The 25,736-nt window shown below is 42.0% G+C and overlaps 3 protein-coding genes across 5 annotated transcripts in view; 1 reads left to right on the top strand and 2 right to left on the bottom strand.

Annotated features, from left to right (window-relative positions):
• Positions 1-863: 863 nt before the first annotated feature.
• On the top strand, positions 864-8,028 carry dnttip2 (deoxynucleotidyltransferase, terminal, interacting protein 2). Of its 2 annotated transcripts, none has more exons than XM_072389566.1 (7): positions 864-988; positions 1,518-3,505; positions 5,067-5,205; positions 5,389-5,484; positions 5,624-5,788; positions 5,977-6,086; positions 7,567-8,028. In XM_072389566.1, the coding sequence occupies exons 1-7, from the start codon at positions 914-916 to the stop codon at positions 7,679-7,681; spliced, it is 2,688 nt and encodes an 895-aa protein (XP_072245667.1). In that variant the 5' UTR covers positions 864-913; the 3' UTR covers positions 7,682-8,028. The 2 variants fall into 2 exon arrangements, with proteins under 2 accessions (XP_072245667.1, XP_072245668.1); XM_072389567.1 differs by lacking the exon at positions 864-988 and adding an exon at positions 1,160-1,201.
• A 1,226-nt stretch (positions 8,029-9,254) lies between these two features.
• spata6 (spermatogenesis associated 6) lies at positions 9,255-21,416 on the bottom strand. Its single transcript, XM_072389571.1, has 11 exons — positions 21,332-21,416; positions 19,912-20,049; positions 19,388-19,436; positions 19,218-19,259; positions 18,946-19,070; positions 16,908-16,988; positions 14,133-14,549; positions 12,804-12,906; positions 12,485-12,525; positions 12,142-12,305; positions 9,255-9,807 (listed from the first exon to the last, which is right to left on the bottom strand). Exons 1-11 carry the CDS (start codon positions 21,413-21,415, stop codon positions 9,720-9,722), a joined length of 1,332 nt encoding a protein of 443 aa, XP_072245672.1. The 5' UTR covers position 21,416; the 3' UTR covers positions 9,255-9,719.
• A 794-nt stretch (positions 21,417-22,210) lies between these two features.
• The window catches only part of LOC140311949 (cytosolic carboxypeptidase 6-like), a 265,883-nt gene continuing 262,357 nt past the window's right edge, over positions 22,211-25,736 (bottom strand). For both annotated transcript variants that reach the window (XM_072389569.1, XM_072389568.1), the window contains 2 exons: positions 22,474-22,567; positions 22,211-22,319 (listed from right to left, as the gene is read on the bottom strand). In XM_072389569.1, the coding sequence (XP_072245670.1) occupies positions 22,211-22,319; positions 22,474-22,567 (203 nt within the window). The remainder of the gene's footprint in view (positions 22,320-22,473; positions 22,568-25,736) is intronic.

Here is a 25,736-nt window from a genome sequence, read left to right as displayed (position 1 = left end):
TTCACACCCATCACTGAAAATATGTTGACACACTGAGATACAGATGCATCATGTGAGGGATTACTGATTCATTACAAGTGGAGGAGAATGTAAAGGGGGAAAAAGCAGAATGGTTTCCCTTGGGGCCCCTTGGTGTAATGCCAAAATCAAGGACCCATCAGACACTGTCACCAACAAAATGGGGGAATTTTGGGTGTCTTGCCACTGCCAAATGAACTGATTTTTACCCTGCCTGTAATGATGATCCTGCCATACATTATTTAGATATGGTCACAAGCCTTAAAAACCAAGAATTGTGACCCTTCGTTAAATAGGCAGGCCTATTTAACATAGACTGTGTATAAAAGATGTATGTAGCCATCGTGATGTCAACCCGTTCTTTTTTAGAGCCTTTTGTTCCTTTGAAAGTAGCTTAAATACAAGGGAGGAGTGCACTGAAAACCAAAGAATAATGAAACCAAGATAATCAAATCCAATTCTGTTTATTTTTAAAACGCTATCTCACAACACGTCACCCCTCAGCACTTTACAGACAAATTAAACAAGTACAGTGCAAGAGCAGTCCAGTCATATTACAGTTCAGCGCAGGCTGGTTCCTCATAACTAAAATCATATGATACCAGTTTAAAATGATCACAGCTGTCGCCCCCTGCTGGCCGTCTATTGTAAAGCACTTTTTAAATATGCTTTAATATAAACTTTACCTCCCGTATAATTGTTCCTTTTTGAGTTCCGAGGTGTTGAAGACCAGAGAATCTACAAAAAAAAAGAAAAAATCTGTGACAGTGACCTCATCAAGGGGGGGGGGGAAGATTCACTGCGATCGTCTGGTCGGCCTGTGCCTCTCCTTGTATCGATTAGTAAGGTCTGGGCATCAAACCGGAAGTGATAGAGTAAAAAACTCGCGTGCAAGATGGTGGCCACCAGGAGAGGGGTGCGCGTGAGCTCGCCAGTTAAAACAAACCCCGAGCAGCTGCCAGATGTCCAGGTATGGTTTACTGAGTCACATTTTTAGAGCTGGAAACGTTCAGCTGGGCTGTAAAGATCTAATCCGCGCTGAATTAGATCTGTCACGTGGCAAATAGTTGTCGTGCGTGTCTGCTGAAGCCTCACGTGGACACACCGGAGCGGCACTACTCCCCATGAGTTTGTACCAATGTCGATGTTATGACAGATGTCGCTGGAAAACAAAACATTTGGGGTAAAGCAGACGATCAGCTGACGTTAGTCTTGTTTTAGCAGATTCAGCGGACAGTTTACAAGCTTTTCAGGAACAGGGTGTTACTTTCCTGCTTTTTATGCTGTAAATACAGCCGTGCATCTGGGAAGCAGCAGCAGGAACAAATAGACTGAAAGCTACAAGCTGGTTAGTGGCGTAGGAAAGTGTTCTGATGCTCTATAGTTGGTTGTAGATGTTTGCAGGTGGGATACGTAAACAAACAAGCATAAAGAAAAGAGTCAAGGACAACCTTCTGTTAGTCTTCTTTACCATTAACCATCTTTCTTCCTCTACGCAGGCCACTCCATTCACTGGTCGAAGAACCAGGAACGCTGCTAGACAAGAAGAGAGCTCTCAGCAGCACGCTCATGTGGAGATCCAGCATCCAGCATCTCCCCTCAACTCCACAAAGAAAAGATGCACCAGAGCTTCCAGGCTCCACAGCCCAGAGCAGCCCTCCACGCCAGTGAGCTCCATCCACGAAGCAGACATGTCAGACCTGGAGTCCTGTTGCTCTGCAGTGTCTGAACCCGAGCCCCCTCTGACCCGCACCAGAAGGAGAACGAGACAGCCCCGCGCAGGAAGTCAGGCAGATGATGAGATATCTGAAGTGGAGTCGTGCTCCTCTGCGATATCTGCAACGAAGCCTGGCTGCAGTAGCCGTCGCAGCACAAGGAAGAAGGCAGCTCCTGAAAGTTCTGACAAAGCTCAGGCCGAGGAGGGGGGTGCTGAAGTCGACGTGGCACCGGAGAGCGAGCCATGCAGCTCTGGATCTCAGAGAGTTACGAGAAGTCAGAGGAAAATTGTTCGAACCAGATCGTCTGCCAAACAACAAACTGAGGACTCTGAGCTCTCAGAGGCCGAGAGCTGCACCTCCAGCGCTTCAAGACGGAGATCCAGAAGGCAAATTAGGCCTATTCCCATGCGCCTGGATGAGCTTTCGGAGAGCTCTCAGTCTCCTGCCCAGACGGGTCGACGGACCAGGGCGGCAAGAGGGAAGGCAAGAGCCATCTTGGATGTCAATGAGCCTCCATCTTGTGACTCTGAGGGGTTTGAGTCTGGATCCACTTACAGTTTAACCACTTGTAGAAGGACTAGGTCAAGCTCAGCAGCTCCTAAGGCCGTGGATTCAGATTCTGAGGTGATGGACGTGCATTCCCCAGTGGGCAGCCCCAGCTCCACCCGAGGCAGAGGAACTCCCAGCAGCAGCCGCACAGGCTCAGGGACCAGCAGTCGGGGAGCGCCGGCCTCTCGGCGCTCAGCCAAGGACTGCACGGTTGTTGAAGAAAATACTGGAGAATCAGCTGAAGAAGACAAATCATTAAATGACTCAAAGTTGGAAAACACAGTCATCGCAGTGGATGCAGACTGCACTCTGCTGGAGGAGCATGAGACCCAAGCATCCGAAGAACAAGAAGGTAACACTGGTCTCGCTTCCAGTGACGCAGGCACACAAAAATTAGAAAGTGAGATGACTGACATCGCAGAAGAAATCTCCCAAGTCGACCCCTCGGAAAAGGCCCTCAGTGAGCCCGCAGTGACTGGCAAGGACCAGCAGGAGGAGCCATCTGCTGAAAATAACGACGAAGACACCTCGGAGATGGAAGTGATGCAGGAAACAATCCCACCATCAGAGCCGTCTGGGCCTTGCCCGTCGGTTACAGTAACAATATGTGAGAAGGCCTCAGAGGAGAAGCAGGAAGCTGCGGACCTGTCGCAGGCAGACAAGCCTCTGGATGCAGATGTGGAGATTCAGCTGGATGCGGGGGAGAAAATGGAAGTCGGCTCGTCGAAAATGAATGTTGAGCAGGTAGCTGACACCGGTGCGGTCCAGACTGAGCCCATCCAGGTAACATCACGGCAACAGCACAAGGTCACGGTCGACTCCGACCCTGAGCAGCAATCTAAAGACGTCGTCGTCCAGAGTAGGAAAATTATCAGCCTGCTGGACAGCAGTGATGATGAGGAGGATTTCGATGAGGAGGAGCGGGAAGTTTCTGATGAGGAAGATTTTGAGCACGGGGTGGAGGAGGGAGGAGAGCCCTCCAACAGGTCAGAGGCAGCGGGGGCTTCAGTTCAAGGACTGTTTATGATCGACCCACGGCCCGGACAAGATGCTGACCAGCTTTACTACAGAGAGGGGCAAGAAGAGGAAGAGGAGGCTCCGAACAAAAGAGCTGAAGAGGAGGAGGAGGAGGAGGATGAAGAGTTTGTGGATGAGGATGGGGATGACGATGATGACGACGAAGACGCAAAAGTCCTGTTCTCAAGTAGAAACTCTCATTTGTAAGTATTGTAGGTGGTAGTTTCAGAATGAAAATCTTTTAAGCAGCTCAGAATCCAGTTAGGATTCAGAGGGCTGCTGTGCGACTACTGTAATTAATGCATTATCCACATTTATTCTACTTCCAGTATCCTAACGGGAACTGTGGCATTAAAATATCTCTGATGTGGAGCGTTGTAAATCGGCTCCAAAGTGTGCAGCATTGTCACAAAAGCCCTGATTTGAAGACTGATACATCGATGCAAATCCTTTCTCACTCAGTGGTCCTCTGGCTGGCAGCGACTGCAGTCGGGTGGCTCGGTTCTTTCCCGGCTGGAAACGTGTAACATGGTTTCTCATGTTTGTTCTGTTTCCAGAATACTTTAGTTGGACTTCCTACAAGCCAACGTGCTTCCGTGTTCTAACACAGACGGTGCTGGTCGGACTTCTTGCTCGGCCACCTTTTTCTGCATTGATCAGCATTACCATGCTAATGAATTTTTGATATTATGTGAACTGATTCAGTATCTTCCGCATTCGAACCTTTATTTTTTCTCTGGCGCATAATTATAAATGTAGAAAAATCTGCAACTTGGGCTGAATTTTTAATTTATTTTTTTTAATTTATTTTTTTAAGCAGTTATTTAGCTTTTTCTCTCACCTTCAGCATGTTCCACAGCGTTTTGGTGATGAAGTCCACACCAAAGCAGCATCCGCTCTCCCTCAGGGAACAGATGCCCTCGAGCAGCTTTTCATCCGTCACACATTTGCATCGTCATGTAACACGTTTGTAGATCAGCATATCAAGGCAATTTCAATGAACAAAACTTAGTTAATGCAGGATTTTAAGAATTGACCTTTTTGACAAAAGACATGAAAGCTAATTCTTTCAAGCCGGGATATAAAGCGAAACTAACCTTGGACTGTATCCTGATTGGAGAACGTGGCACAGTCATTATTATTATTATTATTATTTATTTTATTTTCTAGATATGACATCAGATTACAGTAGCTTTTAGGTTTTAAGCTTAAACCCCATTTCAACACACAGAGGCCTAAATAAGAACGATGCAGCTGGTTCTACAGCAGGATAAATGCTAAGACCAAAACCAACAATATGGAATATTTAGGTCCTTACAACTCTTCCTTGGCCTGTATTTGGCCCCAAACCAACTTCTCTCAAACGAGGTTAAACACAGTCGTAGAAGTGCTCGGCACCTCCAGTTTTAGATGATCTCAGTAACAGGAAATAAAGCATTCATCGGGGACTATCTTTTAACCTTTGCATCGTCCCTTATTTGGTGCTTCGTAAGCTGTAATCGGACGGTGCTGAAATCCAGCGCCGTGCCGTGTGGCTCGTTGAGGTGACGTTCTGTCACAAAGAGGCAGAGACGTATCAGTCTTTTACACACAGACGAGACCTGTTAGTAGCAGCTTTTTGGTCATTCCATACTTAAAAATGGCAACTCAATGAATGACTGCATGCGGCTGGTGGAGCCACACGCTTCAAACGCATCATTAGAGGTGAGAAATGAGACATGACCGCTGCTGCTGAGGAATTTTCTCTGTGCCTATTAATTTCAGAAAAGAGTTGTCCAGCCGTATTGACCCCGGCATCAGAGTGAAGGAGCTCGGGGGCTTATACATCAGTTTCGATGGCAGCAAATCAAAACCTGTCTCCAGTTCAGTGAAAAAACTGAAGGAAAAGAAGATCCAAGAAGAGGTAAATAAGTGATTGATTTTTATTTTTCCTCTCTGAAGGTGATCTGAGGGGCGGAATGAATAATGAACTTCATAGTTATTCAGGTGGTGTTCGCGGGTTCTTTTCCATTATTTCTTTTTCTACTTTGACCTTTATAATCTCTGAGCTGTGAAGTGGTCACAGAGTTTGCGTTACCGTCCACAGGCGATGAAGAAGAGCGTGATTGGACCGGATTTTGAAAAGAAGGACGCAGTGCCTCCGTACAGTGAATCGAAACAAGCCTTAAAGCTGAAACACAAAGTAAGCTCCACACAGGAATCGTTTGTTTTATCCGTTCCCATCTGTTGTCATCACAACGGTATTTTTACGGTAGCTGTTTGTGATCCAAATCTGTGATTCCAGTGCTTTTGAATTCCATTTTTTTTTCCTCCTCCTCCAGGCAGAGAGGGAGAAAACTACAGGAGATGGGTGGTTTAACATGAAGGCCCCGGAGATTACTCAGGAGCTGAAAGAAGACCTGCACGTCCTGAAGATGAGACGCTCGCTGGATCCCAAGAGATTCTACAAGAAGAACGACAGAGACGGCTTTCCCAAATATTTCCAGGTGCGTGATGTCTCCTTAAATTTCTTCTACAAACTCAGAAATGTTGCATGCTGTTCCAACGTTTTGTTTCAGGACGTTACATTTAGGAGAACTTCTGAAGCACAAGGTTACAAATACAGACTTTTAAAGTCTGCGGTATTCACACGTTCAGATTATTTAGGCGTGATGGTTTTATGTGTGCGATACAGGTTGGCACGGTGGTGGACAGCCCAGTCGACTTCTATCATTCCCGTGTTCCCAAGAAAGAGAGGAAGAGAACCATGGTGGAGGAGCTCCTGGCTGACGCCGACTTCAGACAGTAAGTGGAAAATACTCATAATGTCAGTTATTTTCCACTGAGCTCGGGCAGCTTTAACCCCCAGTCAAAGCCCATTTAAAATCCTCCGTGAACCCCCTCGCTGGCACTCCATCAAATGGAAAACTAGTTCAACATCTACTAATAAATAGTACGACATAGACTGCTACCGACAGACTAATGCAACGATGGTTAGATGTAAAAAGTGTCTCTCTGAAAACAGCGCTAAGAAGAGACAACTGAACCCAACACTTTAGATTTGCTAATGACACTGAACGTTTAAGAGTTTTTGTTTAAAACGTGAAGTACTACGAATGAAACCTGTTGATCTTGAACTGAGAATAAACCTCGTCTAAATCAGTGTTATTACATGTAGATTTTAGAAGCGGATCCTTGTACTCATCCTAACTGGCATAAAGTGCTAAATACTCAGCTTCCGTATTACTGCTTCTACTTTTACTGCAGCACAAAGTCATGAAATGAAATGAAAAAGCTACTTTATTTATCCCAAAGGGAAATTAGAAATGATAAAATCGCACACACATTGGAGATCAACTTGATTCGTGTTGGTTTATTCATGACTGAATGGCAGTAATTAAAATCGTGGAGGAAGTGAGTGAACATACGCGAAGCAAATAAACGGCGTTTAAAAAAATTCTTCTAGACTTGAATCCGTCTTTTGTGGGACGTGTAAAATAATACGAACCGATCATACACTTGTATAAACACTCAGAGGAATCGCATCAAGTCGAAAGCAGCCAGAGTGCGAGCAGCCTGCTCACAGCCTGCTCCCACTGACACGGGGGTGTTTTTATTTCAGCATAGTTTTTTTGACACTGAGACCTCTTCATTTAGATGCTAAAGAAGGTTCCAGGGTTTAAAGTTCTGCGGCAACATCTGTCGGGATACATTTGAGACTGTCTGTGGCGCCGCTGGTCACTTCCTATATCGCCTACAGCAAAGATCAGCACCGTTTGGGAAGACTTCATTACTTTAAGGAACCCTTAGATTATATATAAGAGCTGGACGTAGCCACCGTGTTGCCGCACCAGTGTATCCGGTACAGAAGGGTTTTTGATAATTGTGACGAGGCCTGTCACAGCAGTAATTACTCATTAAAATGTGTTATTGCAATTTTTTTAAAAGGTAATTGCGATCATGGTTGAATGTTAGTCACAATCGTCTCGATTCATCAGTTTGAAAACAGCTGGATGAACCTGAAAAAGTTGCATTTGCAGGTTTTTCTTGCAGTCATTTTGACAACATCTAAGCTGTTTTCACATTGAGTGTAAGACGCACTGGACCAAATTCTCCACAAATTCATGAGGTAGCCTCCCAATGAATCTAGTGGACAATAAAATGTGAAATAAGACACATCGAGCAGATATTAGATGTCATGTTTTAATTTTCCAGGTTTTTTTTTTTTTTTTTTTTTGCTTTTAAAAGCACAAACTTGAAATGAGACATTCTCTTTTCTTTCCAGCCAAAACAAAAAGAGGTACCAGCACATTATGACGGAGAAAGCAGCCCAGGGAGCGGGCAGGAGGAACAAGAAGAAGAAGAATAAATTCCAGATGAAGAAAAATCTGAAGACTTGATGTGATGAACACTGACTCTCGCAGGGTTTTCATACATACTGATATTCAGTCCTTCAACACAGGGTGCGATGTCGAAGACGAGTCCATTAATACGTATTTTGAAAATTAAACAGTTAATTAAGTGAAGCTTGAATCCTCATCATTTAAGACACTTAATTGCTTAAGATTAACTGACCATAAAGTGACTGTATTTACAACACTTATTTACAACAGAAACTTTTTAATTCAGATGAACTAATTTCCAAACCAACAACCATTAAAAATATCCTTTTTGATTGTTTGTAATGATTCTTAATCTCTTCTAAATGCTCATAATCTGACGTTAAAGCTTGACTTCAGCAGATGTTGGGGTGGTTTAAAAGGTTGTACACATTTAAAGAAGTGTGGTCTATAATTAAGAGGAAAAAAGGAAAATGCACAAAGCTTAAATGCAGAATGAACAGTGAAGCAAGTCGGTCATAAAGGATAAACCTTCTGGTTGGATCTTATTCCCTGGGGCCAGTATTAGGAAGCGGGTTCAACAGATTCAGGGTTTCTGTAGGTCAACAACTGTCAGTCTGGCTAAACGGTGTCACACAATGGTTTCTCCTTGTGTTTACGTTCATATAAAACAGATGGAGTTGGCATCAGATTGCCTGTCACAATCATGGATCTGCATATTTCTTCCAAATGAAACTAATGTAGCAGTTTGAATAGTTACAGCAGTCTGGGAGGAACCAGCTGCTGAAGGAATGCCAGCACGAGGGGAAAAGATTCCCAAAGATTGGAACGAATACGTCCATATTTCTGCCCACAAGCATCATTAAAGCTCGCATAGATCTGACCGTTTATGATTGTGTTTTCTCAAACTAAGAGTGGTTACGAATGTGAACGTTTTGCCAAAGATGATTTAAATCAGAAAAATTGACCATTAAAGTTGCAAATCTTTTAAAGTCAGCAGGAACAGGCTTTTGAGCGATCAGTCTCTGTTTTATACTTATAGCTGTAGTTGCAAGTTGCCATGGTGATGCAACCCAGTGGGACGTGAACAAGCTTTTCTGACGCTGAAAAAAAGTTTTTTTACGTTACTTACGTCACCAGTCCGGCTCCTTAGCGCGAGCCGCGGCTAACAGCTTAAACCGTGAGCTTACTGACAGGCGCCCACTGCCTCGGTAACAAGGGAGACATTTCTCTTGCCTGCCTCTGAACAGAAACATCAGTATTAAAATGATGTAGTTGTGACATTAATTAGATAGACCAGAGAAACGGAAAAGATGGTTTACAGTACTTCCATCACGTCAAGCAGAATACGTCCTTCAAATTTAGCATAATTAAAAGTGAACGAGTGCGAGAGCAGCATGAAATACTATCGCATAGGTTAAACAACTGACCGATTCACAATAATGACGTTTCATCGTGACATTCTTTGTTTTTCGCCTGCTCTCTCATTGAGGATTACGCTTGTTCTCCTCAGGCTCCCAACGGTGGCTCTTGGCTACCTTCTTGCCTCTCTTTTGTGTTACAAGAGATGAGCCTTTTAACAGCTGCAGCTTACATCTACTACGTCTCCTTCCCACACAGACAAAATCTTCCCTTTCTTTTTCAAATAACCAAACCAATTTTCACACAGCTTTCGAAAAATTAGACATCGTCTCAGTTTGGTTTCACCATCGGGGCGATTCTAAAAACGCAGCCGAGCGGATGGGTGGGAGGAAAGCGCCGCTACAGCCGCCTTTGAACATAACCCCTGCAAATTTCCTGCCTTTTTAAAGAGCATCAAGGGCTTGCATAGCGCCGCATGTGCAAGAGAGGTTTGAAATCTCAATCATTTTAAGTGGGAGATCGTTTCAGACACGTGTGAGCTGGTTTGAATCAAAGAGATAAAATCTTCTAGATGTTTTTTTTGGGGGGGGGGGGTTAGTCTGCTGCCGTCTCTTTGGGCTTGTACAATATGAAGGAAAAACACCGGATGATTGTCACTGGTTCAACTGTGAAAAATTTGTCCTGGGAGCCTCTATCACTTTTTAGTCATTTCAGTGGGTTAAAGGTAGAAGCTCACTCAGTGGTCCCAGGTGGTTCTGTGTGTCTGGAGAATCCTCTGGACTCGGCTATGGATCTCCTCCCAGTAGGATGGATGAAGCTGAAGTCTGTGGAGCACGAGACAATTTTTTTTTTTCAACCTGATTTTGACAAATCTGCTTACAAACACAATTCATCAATGTGGACAGGCAAAAATCAATGGTGTGAGTACAAAAAAACAGTGTATATCTTCTGTGTATGTTACACTTTTGTCCTCCCCAAACTCATTTATTATTCTTGTACAAGTAATTTTGTGTCTTTAAGATGATTTCAGTGACTGAATCGACACCTTTTAGTTTTAAGGGTTATCTCAACATTAAAAAGGGATTTAAGAAGAAAAAAAAGAAGCTTCCATCACATTTTGCAAAAGTCAAGGGGAAGTGTTCTAAGTACTTGTGAGGGATTAAGACACTGGAAAGAAAGATATTACACAAACTAATACAGAGAAAAAAAGCATAATGTTGCTCCTGTCTTTTGTTACACGGCTGTTTCTGACCATACCGACATTTGTGCTGCTGGCGTGATGTCAGACGATGTCCTTAAGTTAGTTAAGGATTTATAAACTGCAAGTGCCGAAGTTAACGATTGAATTCTTGCCACGATAGCAGGTTTAGTGCCGAGTATCCTATATGAAGAGATGTAACAGACAGTCGGGAATGTAAATCGAAGGACTTTGTCATAAAAGAGGCATCGAGAAACACATGATGTGCTGAGAGGTGCTGATTTTGTCCACTAGTCTGCGCTGTAACCAAACGTAAGACACAAGGGAGGATACCGAGCTGACACACACTTAAGATGTAAAACATTTCAAAGACGTAGTTATCAGTAACACTTCAATCTAAACTATCTTCGTTTGGCTTCTCAACTTTTAAACTTTGCTTTTCCGAAGTAAAACTGAAAAAGACCCCAAACATGAGCGAGCTGGAGGAATAACTGTGCTTCAGCGACGCTGTATGAATGCATGTTAGCCACCGGCAGTGAAGCAGACTGAACTCGGCAAAATGAATTCCAGTCTTTCTTTTCATCCACGTCTATTTGTTGGTAGTGGAGGTGTGATGACTGACAGATTGACTTGTGTCCTGTCCTGGCAGGCAGTGTAGGAACAGAAGCTTTTCATATCTGTAATCATATAAACTCTACCTGCTTCAAAAAATCATCAAGGACAAATCACCCGGAGACATGAATAGACTGAGACTCAGAGGCTTAAGGGGCAAATTCTGCCACTGGCATCTGTCATTTTCTTCACAGATTAAAGATTCACGGAAAGACGTGCCCCTCTCCCTGTCAGAGGGAATCTACAGAGGCCAACTCTAATCTCCCACCTCACAAATCCTGTCGCGTTTCCAATTGTGAGGAAAGTATCATTCATTTCCTTCAATTTACTTTTCAGTTTAAGAATGTCCATTGATTTTAATGTTTACTTATGGACTGAGCAGAGAAGGGAGGGACAGGGATGCACAAACGAACAAACAAACAGAACGGAACATCGGCCCCATCGGCGTGTTCAACTCACAGCTGTTGTGATCGATGACAAGGTCTCTCTGAACATATTAAAGTGTGCATCAGGTCAAATGCATCAGTCTCAAGATGAAACTGAAATCAATACAATTTTCCTCTTTGTTTTCCCTTCTCACTGCCTTCTCCCGCAGTAATGAACAAACATGACAAGACATCAGCTTCTGTAATTTAAAAAGTGAAGGGAAATTCATCCTGCCCATCGAGTGCGATCAAAATTAAAGATTAGACGCGTACGAACACACACAGACTTGCAAAGAAGCGGCAGCGTATGACTAACACCTCGGGGGATTTCCATATATTTTCTTTACACGGTAATCGGGAACTCTGGCAGGTGCCTCTTTTGCTTTTAGGATCTTTCGAGCAAACACAAATGATTTACACGCATGGATCAAATTAGGGCAAACGCTACGAAAAAAAACCCCCTGAAAACAAGAGGATTGTGTTCAATACTGTTTTGGCGTGAGAGCGAGGACACGAGATGCGATCGCGAGTTTGCCGATGAATTTCTTTAGACCTAACACTCGGGCCGCAAGTAGAAAAACCTGAGTTTTAAACGAGCGTTTTCTACCATTTAGATTCTGACCCCAACTTCAACACAAACGAACCTTCGCCCACTTGTGAAGTATGAACACAAACAGAGTGATGCAACTCGCTCGGCACCTTTTCTGCTCATTAATGAGGTCTTCTGTAAAAGCGACACATATCACACGACACGACGGATCCTGTTGTGTGGCGGAATATTTGCAATATTCGGCTGCACTGTGCCGAATGGGATTTTCTAAAACTGAAGCAATCACATCTATTTCTATTCCATTCCATTCCATTTGGTGTTTTATTTAAAAGGTTTGATTGAATTTGAAATCCTGCCAGAGGAAGAGTTTTACCTGTCTCTCAGGGAAGTGTTCCTGACATTCAAATGACTTCTGGAGTCTGACACATTCAGGCTGGACTGAGCTGAGGCAGAACCTCTCACTGGGCTTTTGATCTGGGGTTCATGCCTGGATGGTGTCTCTGGGAACAACTGGACCCTCACTGAGGATGATCCCACCTGGAAAAGTTGCAGGCTTTTTTTTTTTGTAATCGGACATGAGAATAGGGCTTTCCATTTTACGTTTGAACATCTTGTTACTTGCATAAAGGTAAAAGCAATCTTCACATCTTCACAACACATTTCTCTACTGCATAAGTGCATGTGCCAGTTTAAGAGATAATAATAATCAGACTTACTCTGGCTGTTCTTGGTCTGTAACTTCCATGGAGAGAAGAGTCTACAAATGGACAAAGATTTTTAATCAAACTGAACAAGTCAGAGTAGAACGTCTACAGTACTTCCCTTAAAAATGAAATCCTGTAAATTTCTTAAACGTTGTTAAGGAGGACATATCGGTGTGTTTTTCATGAAGATGTTTTTGGAGACATGAGATCAGAAAGTAGAAACAATTGCTCTCATCAGACTACCTGCTTTTGGTGCTACAAAGGAAATCAGTTCGTGAGACTACATGTGCAATAGTGCGTGCATTTGTTTAAGTGAGAATTCGAGGCCAACCTGCGTGACCAGCAGTGAAGCTGACGGAGCGTTGATGTATGCTGTCATTTAGTGCCGAGGAGGAAGGCGTTCCCATCCCAGATACATTACTGCAACAAGAGACCTGGAACAACAGAGCAAAGTTACCATAAAAAGCAGCCCACTCTGAATGATTTTGTTTACATGGTAACAAACACGTACGGCATATTTTTCTCTTGACATCTCAACAGAATCCTTTAATCAATCCCACTAATGACCAACTTCAAACAAGAAGTGTGTAAATTAACATCAAAGTACAATAATCACACATTTCTCTCAGTTTATGCAACATAAAATAAAAGCGTTTTAAGCCATTTGTTTGTCATCACAGCCCCAAGTAATTTCCCCAGGAAGATCACAACAAGGTTTAAAGAAAACAAAGAGAAAAAAAAACCTGCAGCTATCAACATAATTTGGATTATTTATAGGAATGTGTTTTTCTCTACACACAAACAAGGTTTGAAGCACTGAAACTCGATTGATAATGCATTCACCGTGGGGCTAAACTACTTCATTAAGTGTCTATTTGTTAATTGCAGCTTGACTCTCAATTAATGGGGTTAATTATACAAAGACGATCCCCCCAGGAAATGCAGAGGCAGAAAAGCCTGCTCCTGTTCTTTAATGAAACACCCATTGTATTCAAGCAAGTTCCTTTCACGTGTGACAAACCAAACGCAGGAGCGAATCGTATCTTGTATTTACAGCATTTAAGTGGATTCTGATACTCAGAACTCAGGATTAGTTTTGATGTAAAGGAAGACGCAGAAATGCAATGGGGAGCAGCTGCAGGGAGAGGCGGCGGACTCGGGGGCTGCGTTCTTCCTGTCCATCGACTTTTAGAGTCCCCCCCCCTCCTCCCAAAGGCTGTGTAATCACAAAATCACCCCCTTTCATATGTAAATCTCCGATAGCAGCACTAAGGCCATGATTAACGTTTTAACATATAATCCAGTTTGGGTCTAAATATAACGTGTGTGCTATTAAAGCTGCACAAGTCCCTCCGTGAGGATAATTGACTATATTCCCTGCACATATAGATGAAACACTTTCATGACGTCAATATGCATTAACAGCTCAAGTAAAAGATTAACACCACTCTCTTGTTATGCCCTCCACTTAATCTGCTCGAATGATTAAGGCCAATTTTGGGAAGCTCCCACTGTGGTTTGAACTACATCAACTCAGGACCGTATTAATCTTGTAACCCCTGTGCACCGAACACGCGTATTGTTGGCATTAAACAAACCATCACGCAATTATGTTGTCAGTCGTTTTCAGCTCGGGGGGAATAAATCTAATGTTACTCACCAAGAAGGGCTGCTGGCTCACGGTTTCCTTCCTAAAGTGGTGAGGCCCGAGCTGGAGATGGCTGAGTCTTTGCCTGGCGTCCTCAGAGAGCTGGCACATCTTACGGTGCGTGTACGGGGACAGGGATCGTGTTCTTGAGGAAACCGTGGGCTGTTGGTAGCCGGCGTCCACAGAAACTCTTTCCTTTCTTTCCTTCTCGTTTTTCTTTGGACTGCAGCCGGATGGGGATGAGAGAGCAGGTCTGGATGCTGATGACGGCACAGAGTGTGTGATTCCAGCCTCAAAACGAGGTTTTTCCTTCCCACCTTTCCTGGCAATATCTGCTTTGGAAACCTGCCCACGGGTTGGTGAAGGCCTTTTTGTTGAACTTTGCCTAGATGGGGTTAAAGATGGCCTCACTGGAGAGAGACGGCAGGTCTGGGGTGTGAGAACAGAACAACGGAGAGAAAAATGCTGTTGTAACACGCTCAGCTACTCACAGATTTTAATTTTAAGGTGACACTTCTGAGGAGATCAAATTTCTCTGCAGAGCACAGATTGTTCCTTTATAAAGCGACATCCATTTTATCCATTAAGACCGTTACTCTCACTCTTGACACAGACTTTCTCTCGCTGGACAAAACCATTAAACCATTAGCTAAATGATTCCACTTAAGTGTTATAACAACAGCGGCTCTCACAGTCTGCACTGCCATGGAGACAACCTCGGCAGAATTACTTCAATAACTCTAATGGCCACTAACATCATTCTCCCATGCAATATCCCACTTCCTGCAGGTAATGCCAAGCGAGGATAAATAAGTTAAGATAAAATGTTAATTGCATTTGATGGCCATCTCCAGTCTAATATGATAAAGAGGCATTGCCTGGCTGTAAAACAAAGATAATCTAAATGCTAATTAGGGAAATCACACCACATTAAAACTATTTTTAAGAGAAACTAAATGATGAATAAATCATCATCAAAGCTGCCATTTGACGATAATCAGACATAGTGGAATTAAGACCAGTATGCCCTCTTTTCCAAATCCCCCATCATCTCTGGCTTCCCTCAGCTCTTCTATCGCCTCGTCACTAGTGGATGGACACTGAGGGCGAGTCTTTTTTCTTCTGTCACTGGCAGAGGAGCGGAGGCTTGAATAATGTGATTAGCTGAGATCTCCACCAATGGGTTTGTGTGATAAACAACAAAGCTAATAGTCCACATGCCGGGGCGCTTTGCGAGGCTGCTTCGAGCTGAACGCTTCAAAACGCCAACAGTTAGATAAAACTGAAACGTTCCCAGTGACTACAATATGGGGCGAGTTGAAAAACACAGAAAGACATGAAGGACATGCATGTCTTGTAGCAAATTTAAATGCGCTGAATGGACGTTAACGTGAACCTTGTGTTGGCTCTAAAGAAAGGTTTACTAGAGAGGCTACTCAGACAAATCTTAGAAGAAGACCTGGTGTTTGTTTACTTGTTTAGTTTTCCTGGAAGCACCATCCAGCAACTGAGCCAACATAGGCAGGTATTTCTATTTGCCATAGCTTCAGAAAACACCAAATATTTAGAGGGAAAATAGACTTATCATCAAAGTTTTCAGTCAAACACGTGAACTCTGGTACTTCCTGACTGACATACCAGCGATGTCATTATCAAGACAACGCAGCTGAAAATGGATACATTTTTGGAATTTATATTGGATTTACAAAAAAAAAATAACAGTGCAAGCAAAAGGCCAAAGAAAGAGTTAAGAAACGGGTTAGGAGTGAGCCTATACCGATCAGTAGAGTTTCAGAGCTTTGTGGAAGTCGCCATCCTCCTAAAGCTCTGTTAGCATACAACACGGCTTGTCAGCTCGGTGGACATGTAGTCAGGGAAGTGCCTATGCTGAGGAGCCATTAGGAGAGAGAAAATGGAGAAATCCTACAGTCTGACAGCCACAGCGGTGCTCTGATCTCGACATTTCCCTGAGGGGCCACTGCAGAACACTCTGACAATCTGCTTCGCTGTCAGTGACATCCCATTTAAACAAATAGCTAAGCTCAGGTTACTGCACCTGGGAAATACATGGTATTGTGTTTGGCACAACATGCCAGCCACTGGATGATGGATCATATGGTGCAAGCTGATTGTGAAAGATTTTAATTGAACTCTTTTTTTAGAGTTAGAGTTAGTTTCCTTTTCAGTCCACAATTGGAGTCTTTGTCTGCTAAAACAAAATGAGGTAAAACACAACAATTATATGCAAGGTTGAAACAAAAAAAAAAATACAACCAACAGCATAATCTCTATCACAACTTTTCATTGCCCGGGTAATGTCATAAAATTAAAGTACTGAAAAAAGTAGTGAAAGGACGAAGAACACCCAAAGATGGGTTGCAGAGATACAAGTAGAGATGGTGTAAAAAAAAAAATGAACATGTCGTGTTAAAACTCTTGCGCACGTGACAAAAGTCTCACTATCAGCATCACTATCTGCCTGCCCATGAATGCATTCACAAGGAGAGAACAAACACCCATGAAACACTGGTGATATGGATTGATAAATGCGGTAGCCATGGCAACAATAGAGGATGGGTATGTATGGTTAAAACAGACAAACGCGATGGCGAGCGATACCGCTCATTAAAGCCCTCTTGAGATCAATCTTCAATGCTGTAGCTGCGGTCAACGCTTTCATAGAGGTGTGGCTTGCTCAAAGTCCATATTTCCAGACCACGAGCAAACAGCGCATCTGATGTAAAAGAAACAGTGAGTATGTGTGCGTGATGTATTAAAACGACTCACAGGCGAAGCAGCCCAGCTGTCTCTCCCGTCGCTCTCCTCTATGACCGATGTCGTTGTAAACTCCACTTTGGGGGAGATTCCCTGGAGGGAGAGGGACAATAGAGCAAACAAAACACTTTTAACAGGGAGATGAAGACAATAGGACAGATGAAAGCGCTGCGTGGAACACCAATTTACAACCAGAAATCTTCAATCTATGAAAAAAAAAAAAACTGATTGTAGAAAAGAGAAAGGCTCCAGTGATGCTTAAATAATTTGACATTTGGAGAGAGACATCTAAATTGCTACGTAGGCCTCAAACACAAACACATAACAGCAGCAGTGAAGGGACCGGTGTTTAAAGACATTCAAATATGCCGGTTGGGGCCTCGGAGGACAAGGACAGAAAAGCAACCTGCACGCGTGGAGATGAAAGAGTGAAAGCAGAGGGAGTTAGAGAGAGAAAGAGACGGTAAAAAGGAAAACAGATGAGATGTGGGACGACTGAGAAGACACAAGAAGTTCTCATCTTTTTTCTCTGCACACCTAAGATGGTCAAAAGCTGCATAAGGAAACGCCATTTTCTCTGAAGAAAAATTGTTTGTCTCAGGGCAGCCAGACACTGTGGTATATTAGCCAGTCACTGCAGCCACGCTGTGCGACAGGCATCTAATGAACTCCAACATCTTGTCTGATGCGTGTATGATGACTAGAACTGCTGAATAGTAGTTGGCTGCAACTGTGAAATGCAACACAGACACAAACGCCGCATTAATGTAAAGTAGCTTCTAAGAGCTGACGGACTGATTAAATGACAACAGTATTGGCGACAGCGTGCAGCTTATCATGTCTGCAGGTTTGCTGCTCACTCACGAGCTGCAATTCTTCCAATATTTCTTTCCATGCTGCGTTGGCGCAGTGACGGTGTGAGCTGGAGGACACATCATACAGACAGCTTCTGCTGCCACAACCCAACCATCTTTTTTTCCTGAATTCCACATGTTTTGTTCCTTTGGCAGTATGTTTTGCTGCTTATATTACAGCGACTAACACAACAATTCCATGCAAATTTGATCAAGGCAAATTTCTGACACAGGGCAGATATTGCCCAGTTATCTTTGGAGGTACTGTTAGCCCGATTTTTTCATTGGAAGCTCAAGAACAAGCTGGAGAAATCGTTTATTAAAAAAGTATTTATTAGTGGTCACAAGTAGAGTATATTGCAGCGCTGGACTCGGAGTGCCAGAGCTCCCGCAGGAAATCCGTCAGGCCGAGCCCCGTTATCCGGAAACATGTCATATTTATATCCAGCTTTATCTCACAGAAGTTGTTTTCACACTAGTCAGAGTATAATTGGCCAGTTTTGGGTGACATGCTCAGGCCAGCTGCTGTCCTTGTTGTGTTCTTTGGATGTGATAAACAATGTGTGTGTGTGTGAGTGCTGTTTTAGGCGTGGATCTAATGTACCAGACCTATCTGCCCTAATAGAGATGTTTTGTCTGACCCAGTTGTTTATGTCCTTCTAAGGTCTTGGACCATTTAAGGTCATCTGTTGTGCAGTATGAGCAGAGTGGAAAAGTACCAGCTAGGAACATAGGTTATTTAGGAAAATACAGAATATGAATTTATAATGTCTAAGATCAAAGCCAATTATAACAGTACAAAGCTGATAATGTCAGTCAGTGAGGAATAAAAGGAAAACCAAAGTGAAAGGTGTGCACTACGTGGTTAACATTTGTTCATGGGATGACATTCCAGTGCATAAAATGTTTTTATCAAATCACTTTCTTGTATCAGATGAGTGTAAATCCATATCCGATTGAGTATTCCTTCTCTCATAATACGTGAGCAATGACGTGATCAGCAGAAAGATTATAAAAGCCGCATTAACATTTTGCTGTAAGTAGCAGAAAGTCCACTGAAAAATGTGCCTATTGTTCCCACTCAGCAAATAACTTTTCAACTCTTGTACTGACCCACAGAAACCCTGAAATGTGCTAGTCCAAGTCTTAGAGGAGGATTAGGAAAAAATAAAGGGCATAAACTGAAAACAGCTCACAGGAAATGTATAGGATCTTCTCATCAGTATTTCTCTCTCTGCAACTCCTTCTCTGGTACTCAATCTGGGACCAGGGTACAGGAAATCTCTGCTGCACTCCTCCGTCATGGCTAGGATCTCACCCTCTGAGAATCATACACAGACAGGATAAATTTAAAAAAAAATAAATAAATACACACACACAATCTAAGTTAAAGATCCTGCTTTTTCAGAGTAATAACTGGATACCGTGTTGACTTAATATGCCCATACAGCATCATCAGAAAACATACCTGGAGGGACCAACTGAATCAGCTCAAAAGACGTTGTGTCAGCTATGAGGAAAGAAAGTATAAACAGACTTTGAGCTGATGATAGCTATCTCAGTTAATAGCCTATAAGCTTGCAAAGAATAGTATTCGGGCCTAAGAGATGAGAAAGCAAATCCCAGATGGCCATTTACCTTCAAGGAGGTCAGCAACATCAGCAGGGTCAACAACGCCAGAGAAAGTCTGGTAAAACAGAGAGAGTAAAGGCGGAATGAATCAATACTTATAACAAGATCAGGCTGAGAGTATCCAACTATTCTTTTCTGCCTACTGAAAAAAAGTGTTCCTTTTTATCTAGAGGAAGGCTGGTAGCATCAAACTGGAAAGTTGCTGTTTACAATCTTATGAATTAATTTAAAAATCTGCACTGCGGCCTTATTGTCAATATCGGCGACCAATTACAGATGTAAACAGACCCAAGGTAATGTGTTTGCAGCTAAGAACAAAACTCAAAAGGCAAAGAACTTTTCTCGTTCCAAAGTAGATAAAAGTACAGTCAATAAATGTTATGGTCCTGCAAGAGTTGTGAGGTCAAACCAGCAAACTTTTTACTGCCTCTGATGCTGAGTCTGAACGAAACAACCAGAGACAGATGTCAATTGTGTGTCCCAGACAGGGTCACGCCCTTTATTACTCCCTTAAAGCGTATGAGTCTCACCTTGACAAAAACCATTTTGTGTTGGAACTTTAAAGGGAACACAGGGGGCAAACACTGGGTCTTCCTGTACTGGCCCATGATGCACACACTGAGGTAGATATCACTCCTCTTGTGTAGAAGCACTCCTGGGCACGTAACCTGCGTAGAGTATAACAATTCAGGTATCCGGCTGCTTTATTGTTACATTGCTGGACTTTTTTTTTTTTTTTTTTAAAGTTCCAGCAATAAAGCTCTAAGCATGTACCTTAAGCATTCATATATTCCTCCCATTTCAACAAGCACACATTGTGGCTATAACTTGTGGTGAAAGGATTTGAAAGCAAATGGCTGCTTAGAATATGCTAAAATCCAGCATAATAAACAAACTATCTATTTCCATTACTTCATAAAATGCATGTAGCTTGTGTCATCTGAGGGCTTTTGGATTAGTTTTCTAGTATATGTTAGAAAACATCCAATAAAACTGAAAATTTCTTCAGAGGCCGTGGATGTTTTGTCAGATAGTAAGAATCAAATGTTTTTCAGCCTGTGCATCCACTGATTTGATTGGTAGACAAACGGACGTGCAAATTCAAGCTCAAACCCAAGGCTGAATCAAAATTAATTAAATTTGAGTGGATACTCATTTGTCCATTTTGTCTATGATGATGTACAGATAGCATCTGGTGAACTAATTTATCACGTTTCTGATCACGAAAGAAGGAGAAATTACACAGAATATTACTGCATATCCTACAAGCAGTTTAAAAACATGTAAATGTAACTGTTATGAACGTATGTTGAACATACAGTAACACAAGCAAAGTAAAATGAAAGTTTATCAAAAAAAGTCTGAGTCATAGGTGTACAAACCTCCCCATCTGTAAGACCTTTCCATTATTATATCATTCAATAACATAATTAGAAAAATTAATTCACTGCACAAAAATTAAGTAATTAGTGGCATTTGAATAATTAGACATAAAATTGTAGCTTCAGAATATGGTATTTCAGTTAATGTATAACGTCCTCAGCATTTTAAATCTTTTGAAAGCTGTTACTTGACCAAATATACAGTTATTTAAAAATAACTACTTGGTTAAGAAACCTTGATGGCATGTGTTATTTACAACCTCAAACGATTTAAAGGGAAACTTGGATATTACAGCATAGACAATATTGTAGTATGATATTACTTCAGAGTAAGAGTGAATTTAATAACGCTTTCTAGCGAGCTCCTATCATCAATACTGGCACTCACTCAGCAAGACTGCTAAAGTTAAGCGACAACAGTTAGCTACAGCTAGTTAGCTAACTGGTTGTTTGTGGAACTGCTGAGAGAGGAAGATGTAAACTTGCTAGCTAACTTCCGTTAACAAAGCTGTAGCACCAAGTTGATTTCGGACTTTTGTACCAAACAGACAAGAACTGGCAGACTTACTGTCTGAATGTCCAGGAACACGGTACATTTCAGAGACCTCGCATGCTTTTTGGGAGAGGAAATCTTCTTCTTCATTGTGGCCATCCATCTAACATTCAAAGTTCGTTGTCATAGCTGCCAAACAGCAACAGTCACCGAGCGGATGTAGACCCACGTGACCAAAGAGTAGCAAATCAAAGCTCTGGCCCTCACCCATGCGTTTTTGCTCACATAATACCGGTACACGTACCACCAAGCATCTTCAAATTTAAACCTAGATTTACATGGTAAAGTGTTCTTATATCTACTGTTAACATGTTGAAGTTCATGCAGTTAGCAACATAAAAACATATATAACCTATATGACCATATTGTGATTAACATAAACACTGCAAACATTCAGCTTAACATACACATTCAGATGTTCTGCATATGTTGTACATATATCTATAAAAATCCCCAGTATTGTTACACAACAGCAAGTACATCAGAACAATTCAGTTTTTAAGCATTTAATTACTTATTATATTAGCAACAAAGATAATAAAACTGTCCAGTGAAATCACAAAATAAGTCTATAACAGTGCATGCATTCTTTTTTCTTTTTTTTTTTTTACCACAAAAAGCTGCCAAATGAATACCTCATACTGAATTTAAATGAAGGATCTAGTCTGTCTCCACCTTCAATAGTGCACATTTTCTAGTAACCAAATAACCCAGGAGGAAACCTGTTTTGAATTTAGTGCTGCAAGTGCCAGTCATCCCAGTGTTACAAATCAGTGCAAATAAGTCTTTATAGCCAGGGAGATGTGGAGCTTATAAATGCAATGAAGTGTGAAGGATTCTCCTGCCACAGTGCTCTGCATTTTATACATGCTCAGAATGTGTCGGTCTGACTGTCTAGTGTCTGACACTCGGGTTTTGCTCCTTTGTTCTGTCTGCTGTGTCTCTCCCAACACCAGTGTCCTTTCCAGCATTGCTGCGGCCTGTCTGGGACACCACCTCAGTGCTGGAGACATAAACACATCATGAATTACTGAGATGGTGGCTTAAAGATCAGAACATAGCAGAACAGAGAGACATTCAGCAATATGCTAAAACAAGAGGATACTTAAACATATTCCATTTGATATTCATTCATCCTTGATGCCATGCTGTTTAACCTTTGAATGTGAGTTGGTCTATTATCCTTGATGAGGTTGTTGAGTTTGTAGTAATCCAGGAAGGTTCGAGCCACATTCCGCCCGAGCTTCGTGTCTGAGGACAGGGAGTTAAAGCTCAACATGTTTTGGGAATCTCTTGATTACAGAGGGATTGCAGGAGGACAAACAGAAAAAGTGAAACACAAAAGTAGTACAAATCAGTACTTAATCAATACTTTATGCAAATAATGAGAAAAATGATTGTGTAATGTCATGTGAAAGAAGTCACTTTTAGTCTCTTTTCTCCAGGAGACCAAAAGCTGAGTGAAAAGAAGTGTCAGTGATGGACTTTATTTGTTGCAGGGAAGCTCGAGCGTTTTGCAGCCACTGTTGAGGCAGGATTCACTCGGTACAGGTAACTTACATAAATCAGAAGGCTAGAAACTATGGAACTGTTTCCACTTATTGCCCCCAAAGTGGATAGAAAAATAAACCGTTTACACAGATTTTTATGCGAGGGGTTTAGCAGTTGTGCTTCTAGAGCCATCACAAGTCAAACCACCCACAGTGGGAAAGAAATACTTAAGACTAATGATTGTTTGATTTTATCATCCTACTACCACCTCCCAAAGATCAGTATGGCAGAAAAAGGGGAACCACAGTATCAAAGATAGCATGATAAACTGGAGGAAAGAAGGTGAAAAATATATGAGGATTTAAAACATTATGAATGTGTAACATCTAAGATGTATATATGTGTGATGGATTCAGACCAATAAATACTCAGGCAAGAACAAAAAAAAAAAAAGAAGAAAAGTAAAAGCCTCACAAATGTCTGCTTTGTCATTGCCAACGAGCCCAGCAAGCAGCAGTAAATAACCAAGGACAAGCGCCTGGAGAAATGAGCAGTGCAAATCCTCAGGTTACAACACACTGCTGAATTTAGTAAGGCCAAACACACGCATTTCACTCATGTCAGCCAAATGCACGATGCTGCCATGAATCACACAAAGCAATTACTCTTACGCTGAGAGCGAATTTGAATTCAGAAATGAGTGTGAACATCAACTCCCCACCCAGCTGTCCCTTTGTACATCAGGGACCCTATCAATAACTCGAATGCTTTTATAAAACAGCAGAGCGTCCATGAGTGCTGTTGCTAAGCTGGGGATCATTAGGCTAGCAAGGCAAATGATTATGTCAGTCAGGTTCAGATAATGAAGAAATGGTGAAACACTGAATGCCAACAATGTTCTCAATCACCAAAAGTGGGGATAAAGTGAATGTAGATGAACTCGAACAATGTCACCACAAGAAGTAAATTTCAGCGAGTCACTGAGGTCAATGCACTGGAAAAACAACACATCAATCAATCAGCTGCCAATCTGTCTCAGGATATTTCTCCATACCTATTCTATCATCATCCATCCACACAGGGCATCCATAGACAATGTTCACATAGATTCCAGTTTAGAACAAACAGATCCATAGAGGGTTTTCCTAATCCTGCAGCAGTGATGTGTAGCTGCATCCATTCTTCACCAAGCTTGAACATGATGGAGCAACACAGAAACATAATCTGTCTTCTGCCCTGTCATTGCCTTGTTGATACTCTGATGTGAGCTGTCATCTGCTAAACTATCCATCTGTCACAACTGTGATTGAAACAACTGGCATACAAAAAAAAAGAAATAGATTTTTATTTTCAATATCCAGTTTCACTGAAAGCAAAATGATGTATGCTACATAAACTTTAGTTGCTACAAGGTTGAAAAACAATTGCCCCAAAGTTCTAGACCAGTAAACCATCCATCTGTGGTTCGAATAGGCTGTCTGGGCGTCCACTTCCGGCTTCGTAGCCTGACTCACCTAAAAACAACCTATACATAAAGCCAACAGTAAATGTGGTCAATTAGACTTCTAAATGTGCAAGCAAACCCCTCTATGCCTCGCGAGTCTGTATATTCAAATGTCAGCACACAACATCTTTCTTTACCCTGCAGGCTGATGGCAACACTCTCCACATGACTCCAGACTCTGTTTATACCCCATCTGGCTGTTTGTCTGCAAGTCCTGCATCAGGCCAGAATCACTGTGAGTGTGTGTGTTTTGTGTGTGTGTGTGTTTGTGTGTGCAAACAGACAGTCTGTCTGGTTACATTTTGAGACTACCGTTTACTGTCCCCCTGTTTCAAAACTCTTGGCTGATCATCCTGAGGAGGTTGAGCTCAAACTACATGTGAACCAAAGGACTGAATGTTGAGTATGAGTATCATTTCTGACCAGCACAGGCAGCATCATCGCAGTGGATCACAGTTACAATTTGGGCCACGTTCACTATCTTTTTTTAGCGTCTTAGCTAATATGTAAGCTGGTAAGATATCCAGGAAAAAGCTGCAGTTGTGCTGAATGTCCTCAGTTTTGCCACCTGGAGGTCAAAAAAACAAAAAAATAAGAAAATAAGAAATGAGCAAAGTTATTAGTTTCCAACTTTTACAGCTAATGCATATGAAACATTTTTTTCAGGCTGTGCACAAAATCAAAAACAAAAAATGAAAACAATTTCCAATTATTTTGCAAAACCATTCCAACCCTCTGTTTAATGCAAGGTAGTGCAATAACAACTGAGAAATTAAGAAGTGGCATGTTTTACTGTAGCGTTGTCATCCATTATTCTTAAACTACTGTATAAGCATTTTTGTTTGATAAAGCACCAAATGTTTTCATTGGATGACAGTACTTGACTGCCCTACAGAGCCATGCTGTTGCTTTCTTCTCTTGCTGAAAAAAAGCAGACCTTCCTTGAAAAAGTTCTCATCTGACTGGCATCATATGTTGCTCCAGAATCTGTACTTATTGTTCAGTGTTAATGCTGTTTTCACAGATGTGCAAGTTATCCATGTACAGTCCCATCACAGATGGTGGCTTTTCAACTGTTAGCTTCAAACTCGATGGTCCCTTTTCTCTTTATCTCAGAGGAGTCAGAGAGAGAGCTCTCAGAGGCATTGATAACTTCCATAAAGAACTTCAGATTTTTCATTCGTTAGAACGATACACTTCACCTCAGTCTATCTTAAATAAAAAAGAACGTTGTGCTCTTATAAGTTAAGATCATGAATGGTAGAATCGTGTATGCATGACATGAACATGCTTTTCCATTACAGATCTGTTACTGTTTTTAATGCATGACCAACGGAGGACTAATGATCACTGCCATTCGATATGGGTTTTGAGCCTTGATCTTTGTGTAGAGAGACTGCCTTAGATTCTCTGAATCATTTAATG

This window comes from Leuresthes tenuis, unplaced genomic scaffold (assembly GCF_036924035.1).
Source record: "Leuresthes tenuis unplaced genomic scaffold, fLeuTen1.0.hap1 SCAF_7, whole genome shotgun sequence".
Classification (NCBI taxonomy): domain Eukaryota; kingdom Metazoa; phylum Chordata; class Actinopteri; order Atheriniformes; family Atherinopsidae; genus Leuresthes; species Leuresthes tenuis.
The sequence above is the reverse complement of the archived record's forward strand: the minus strand, read 5'-3'. Positions and strand labels throughout refer to the sequence as shown.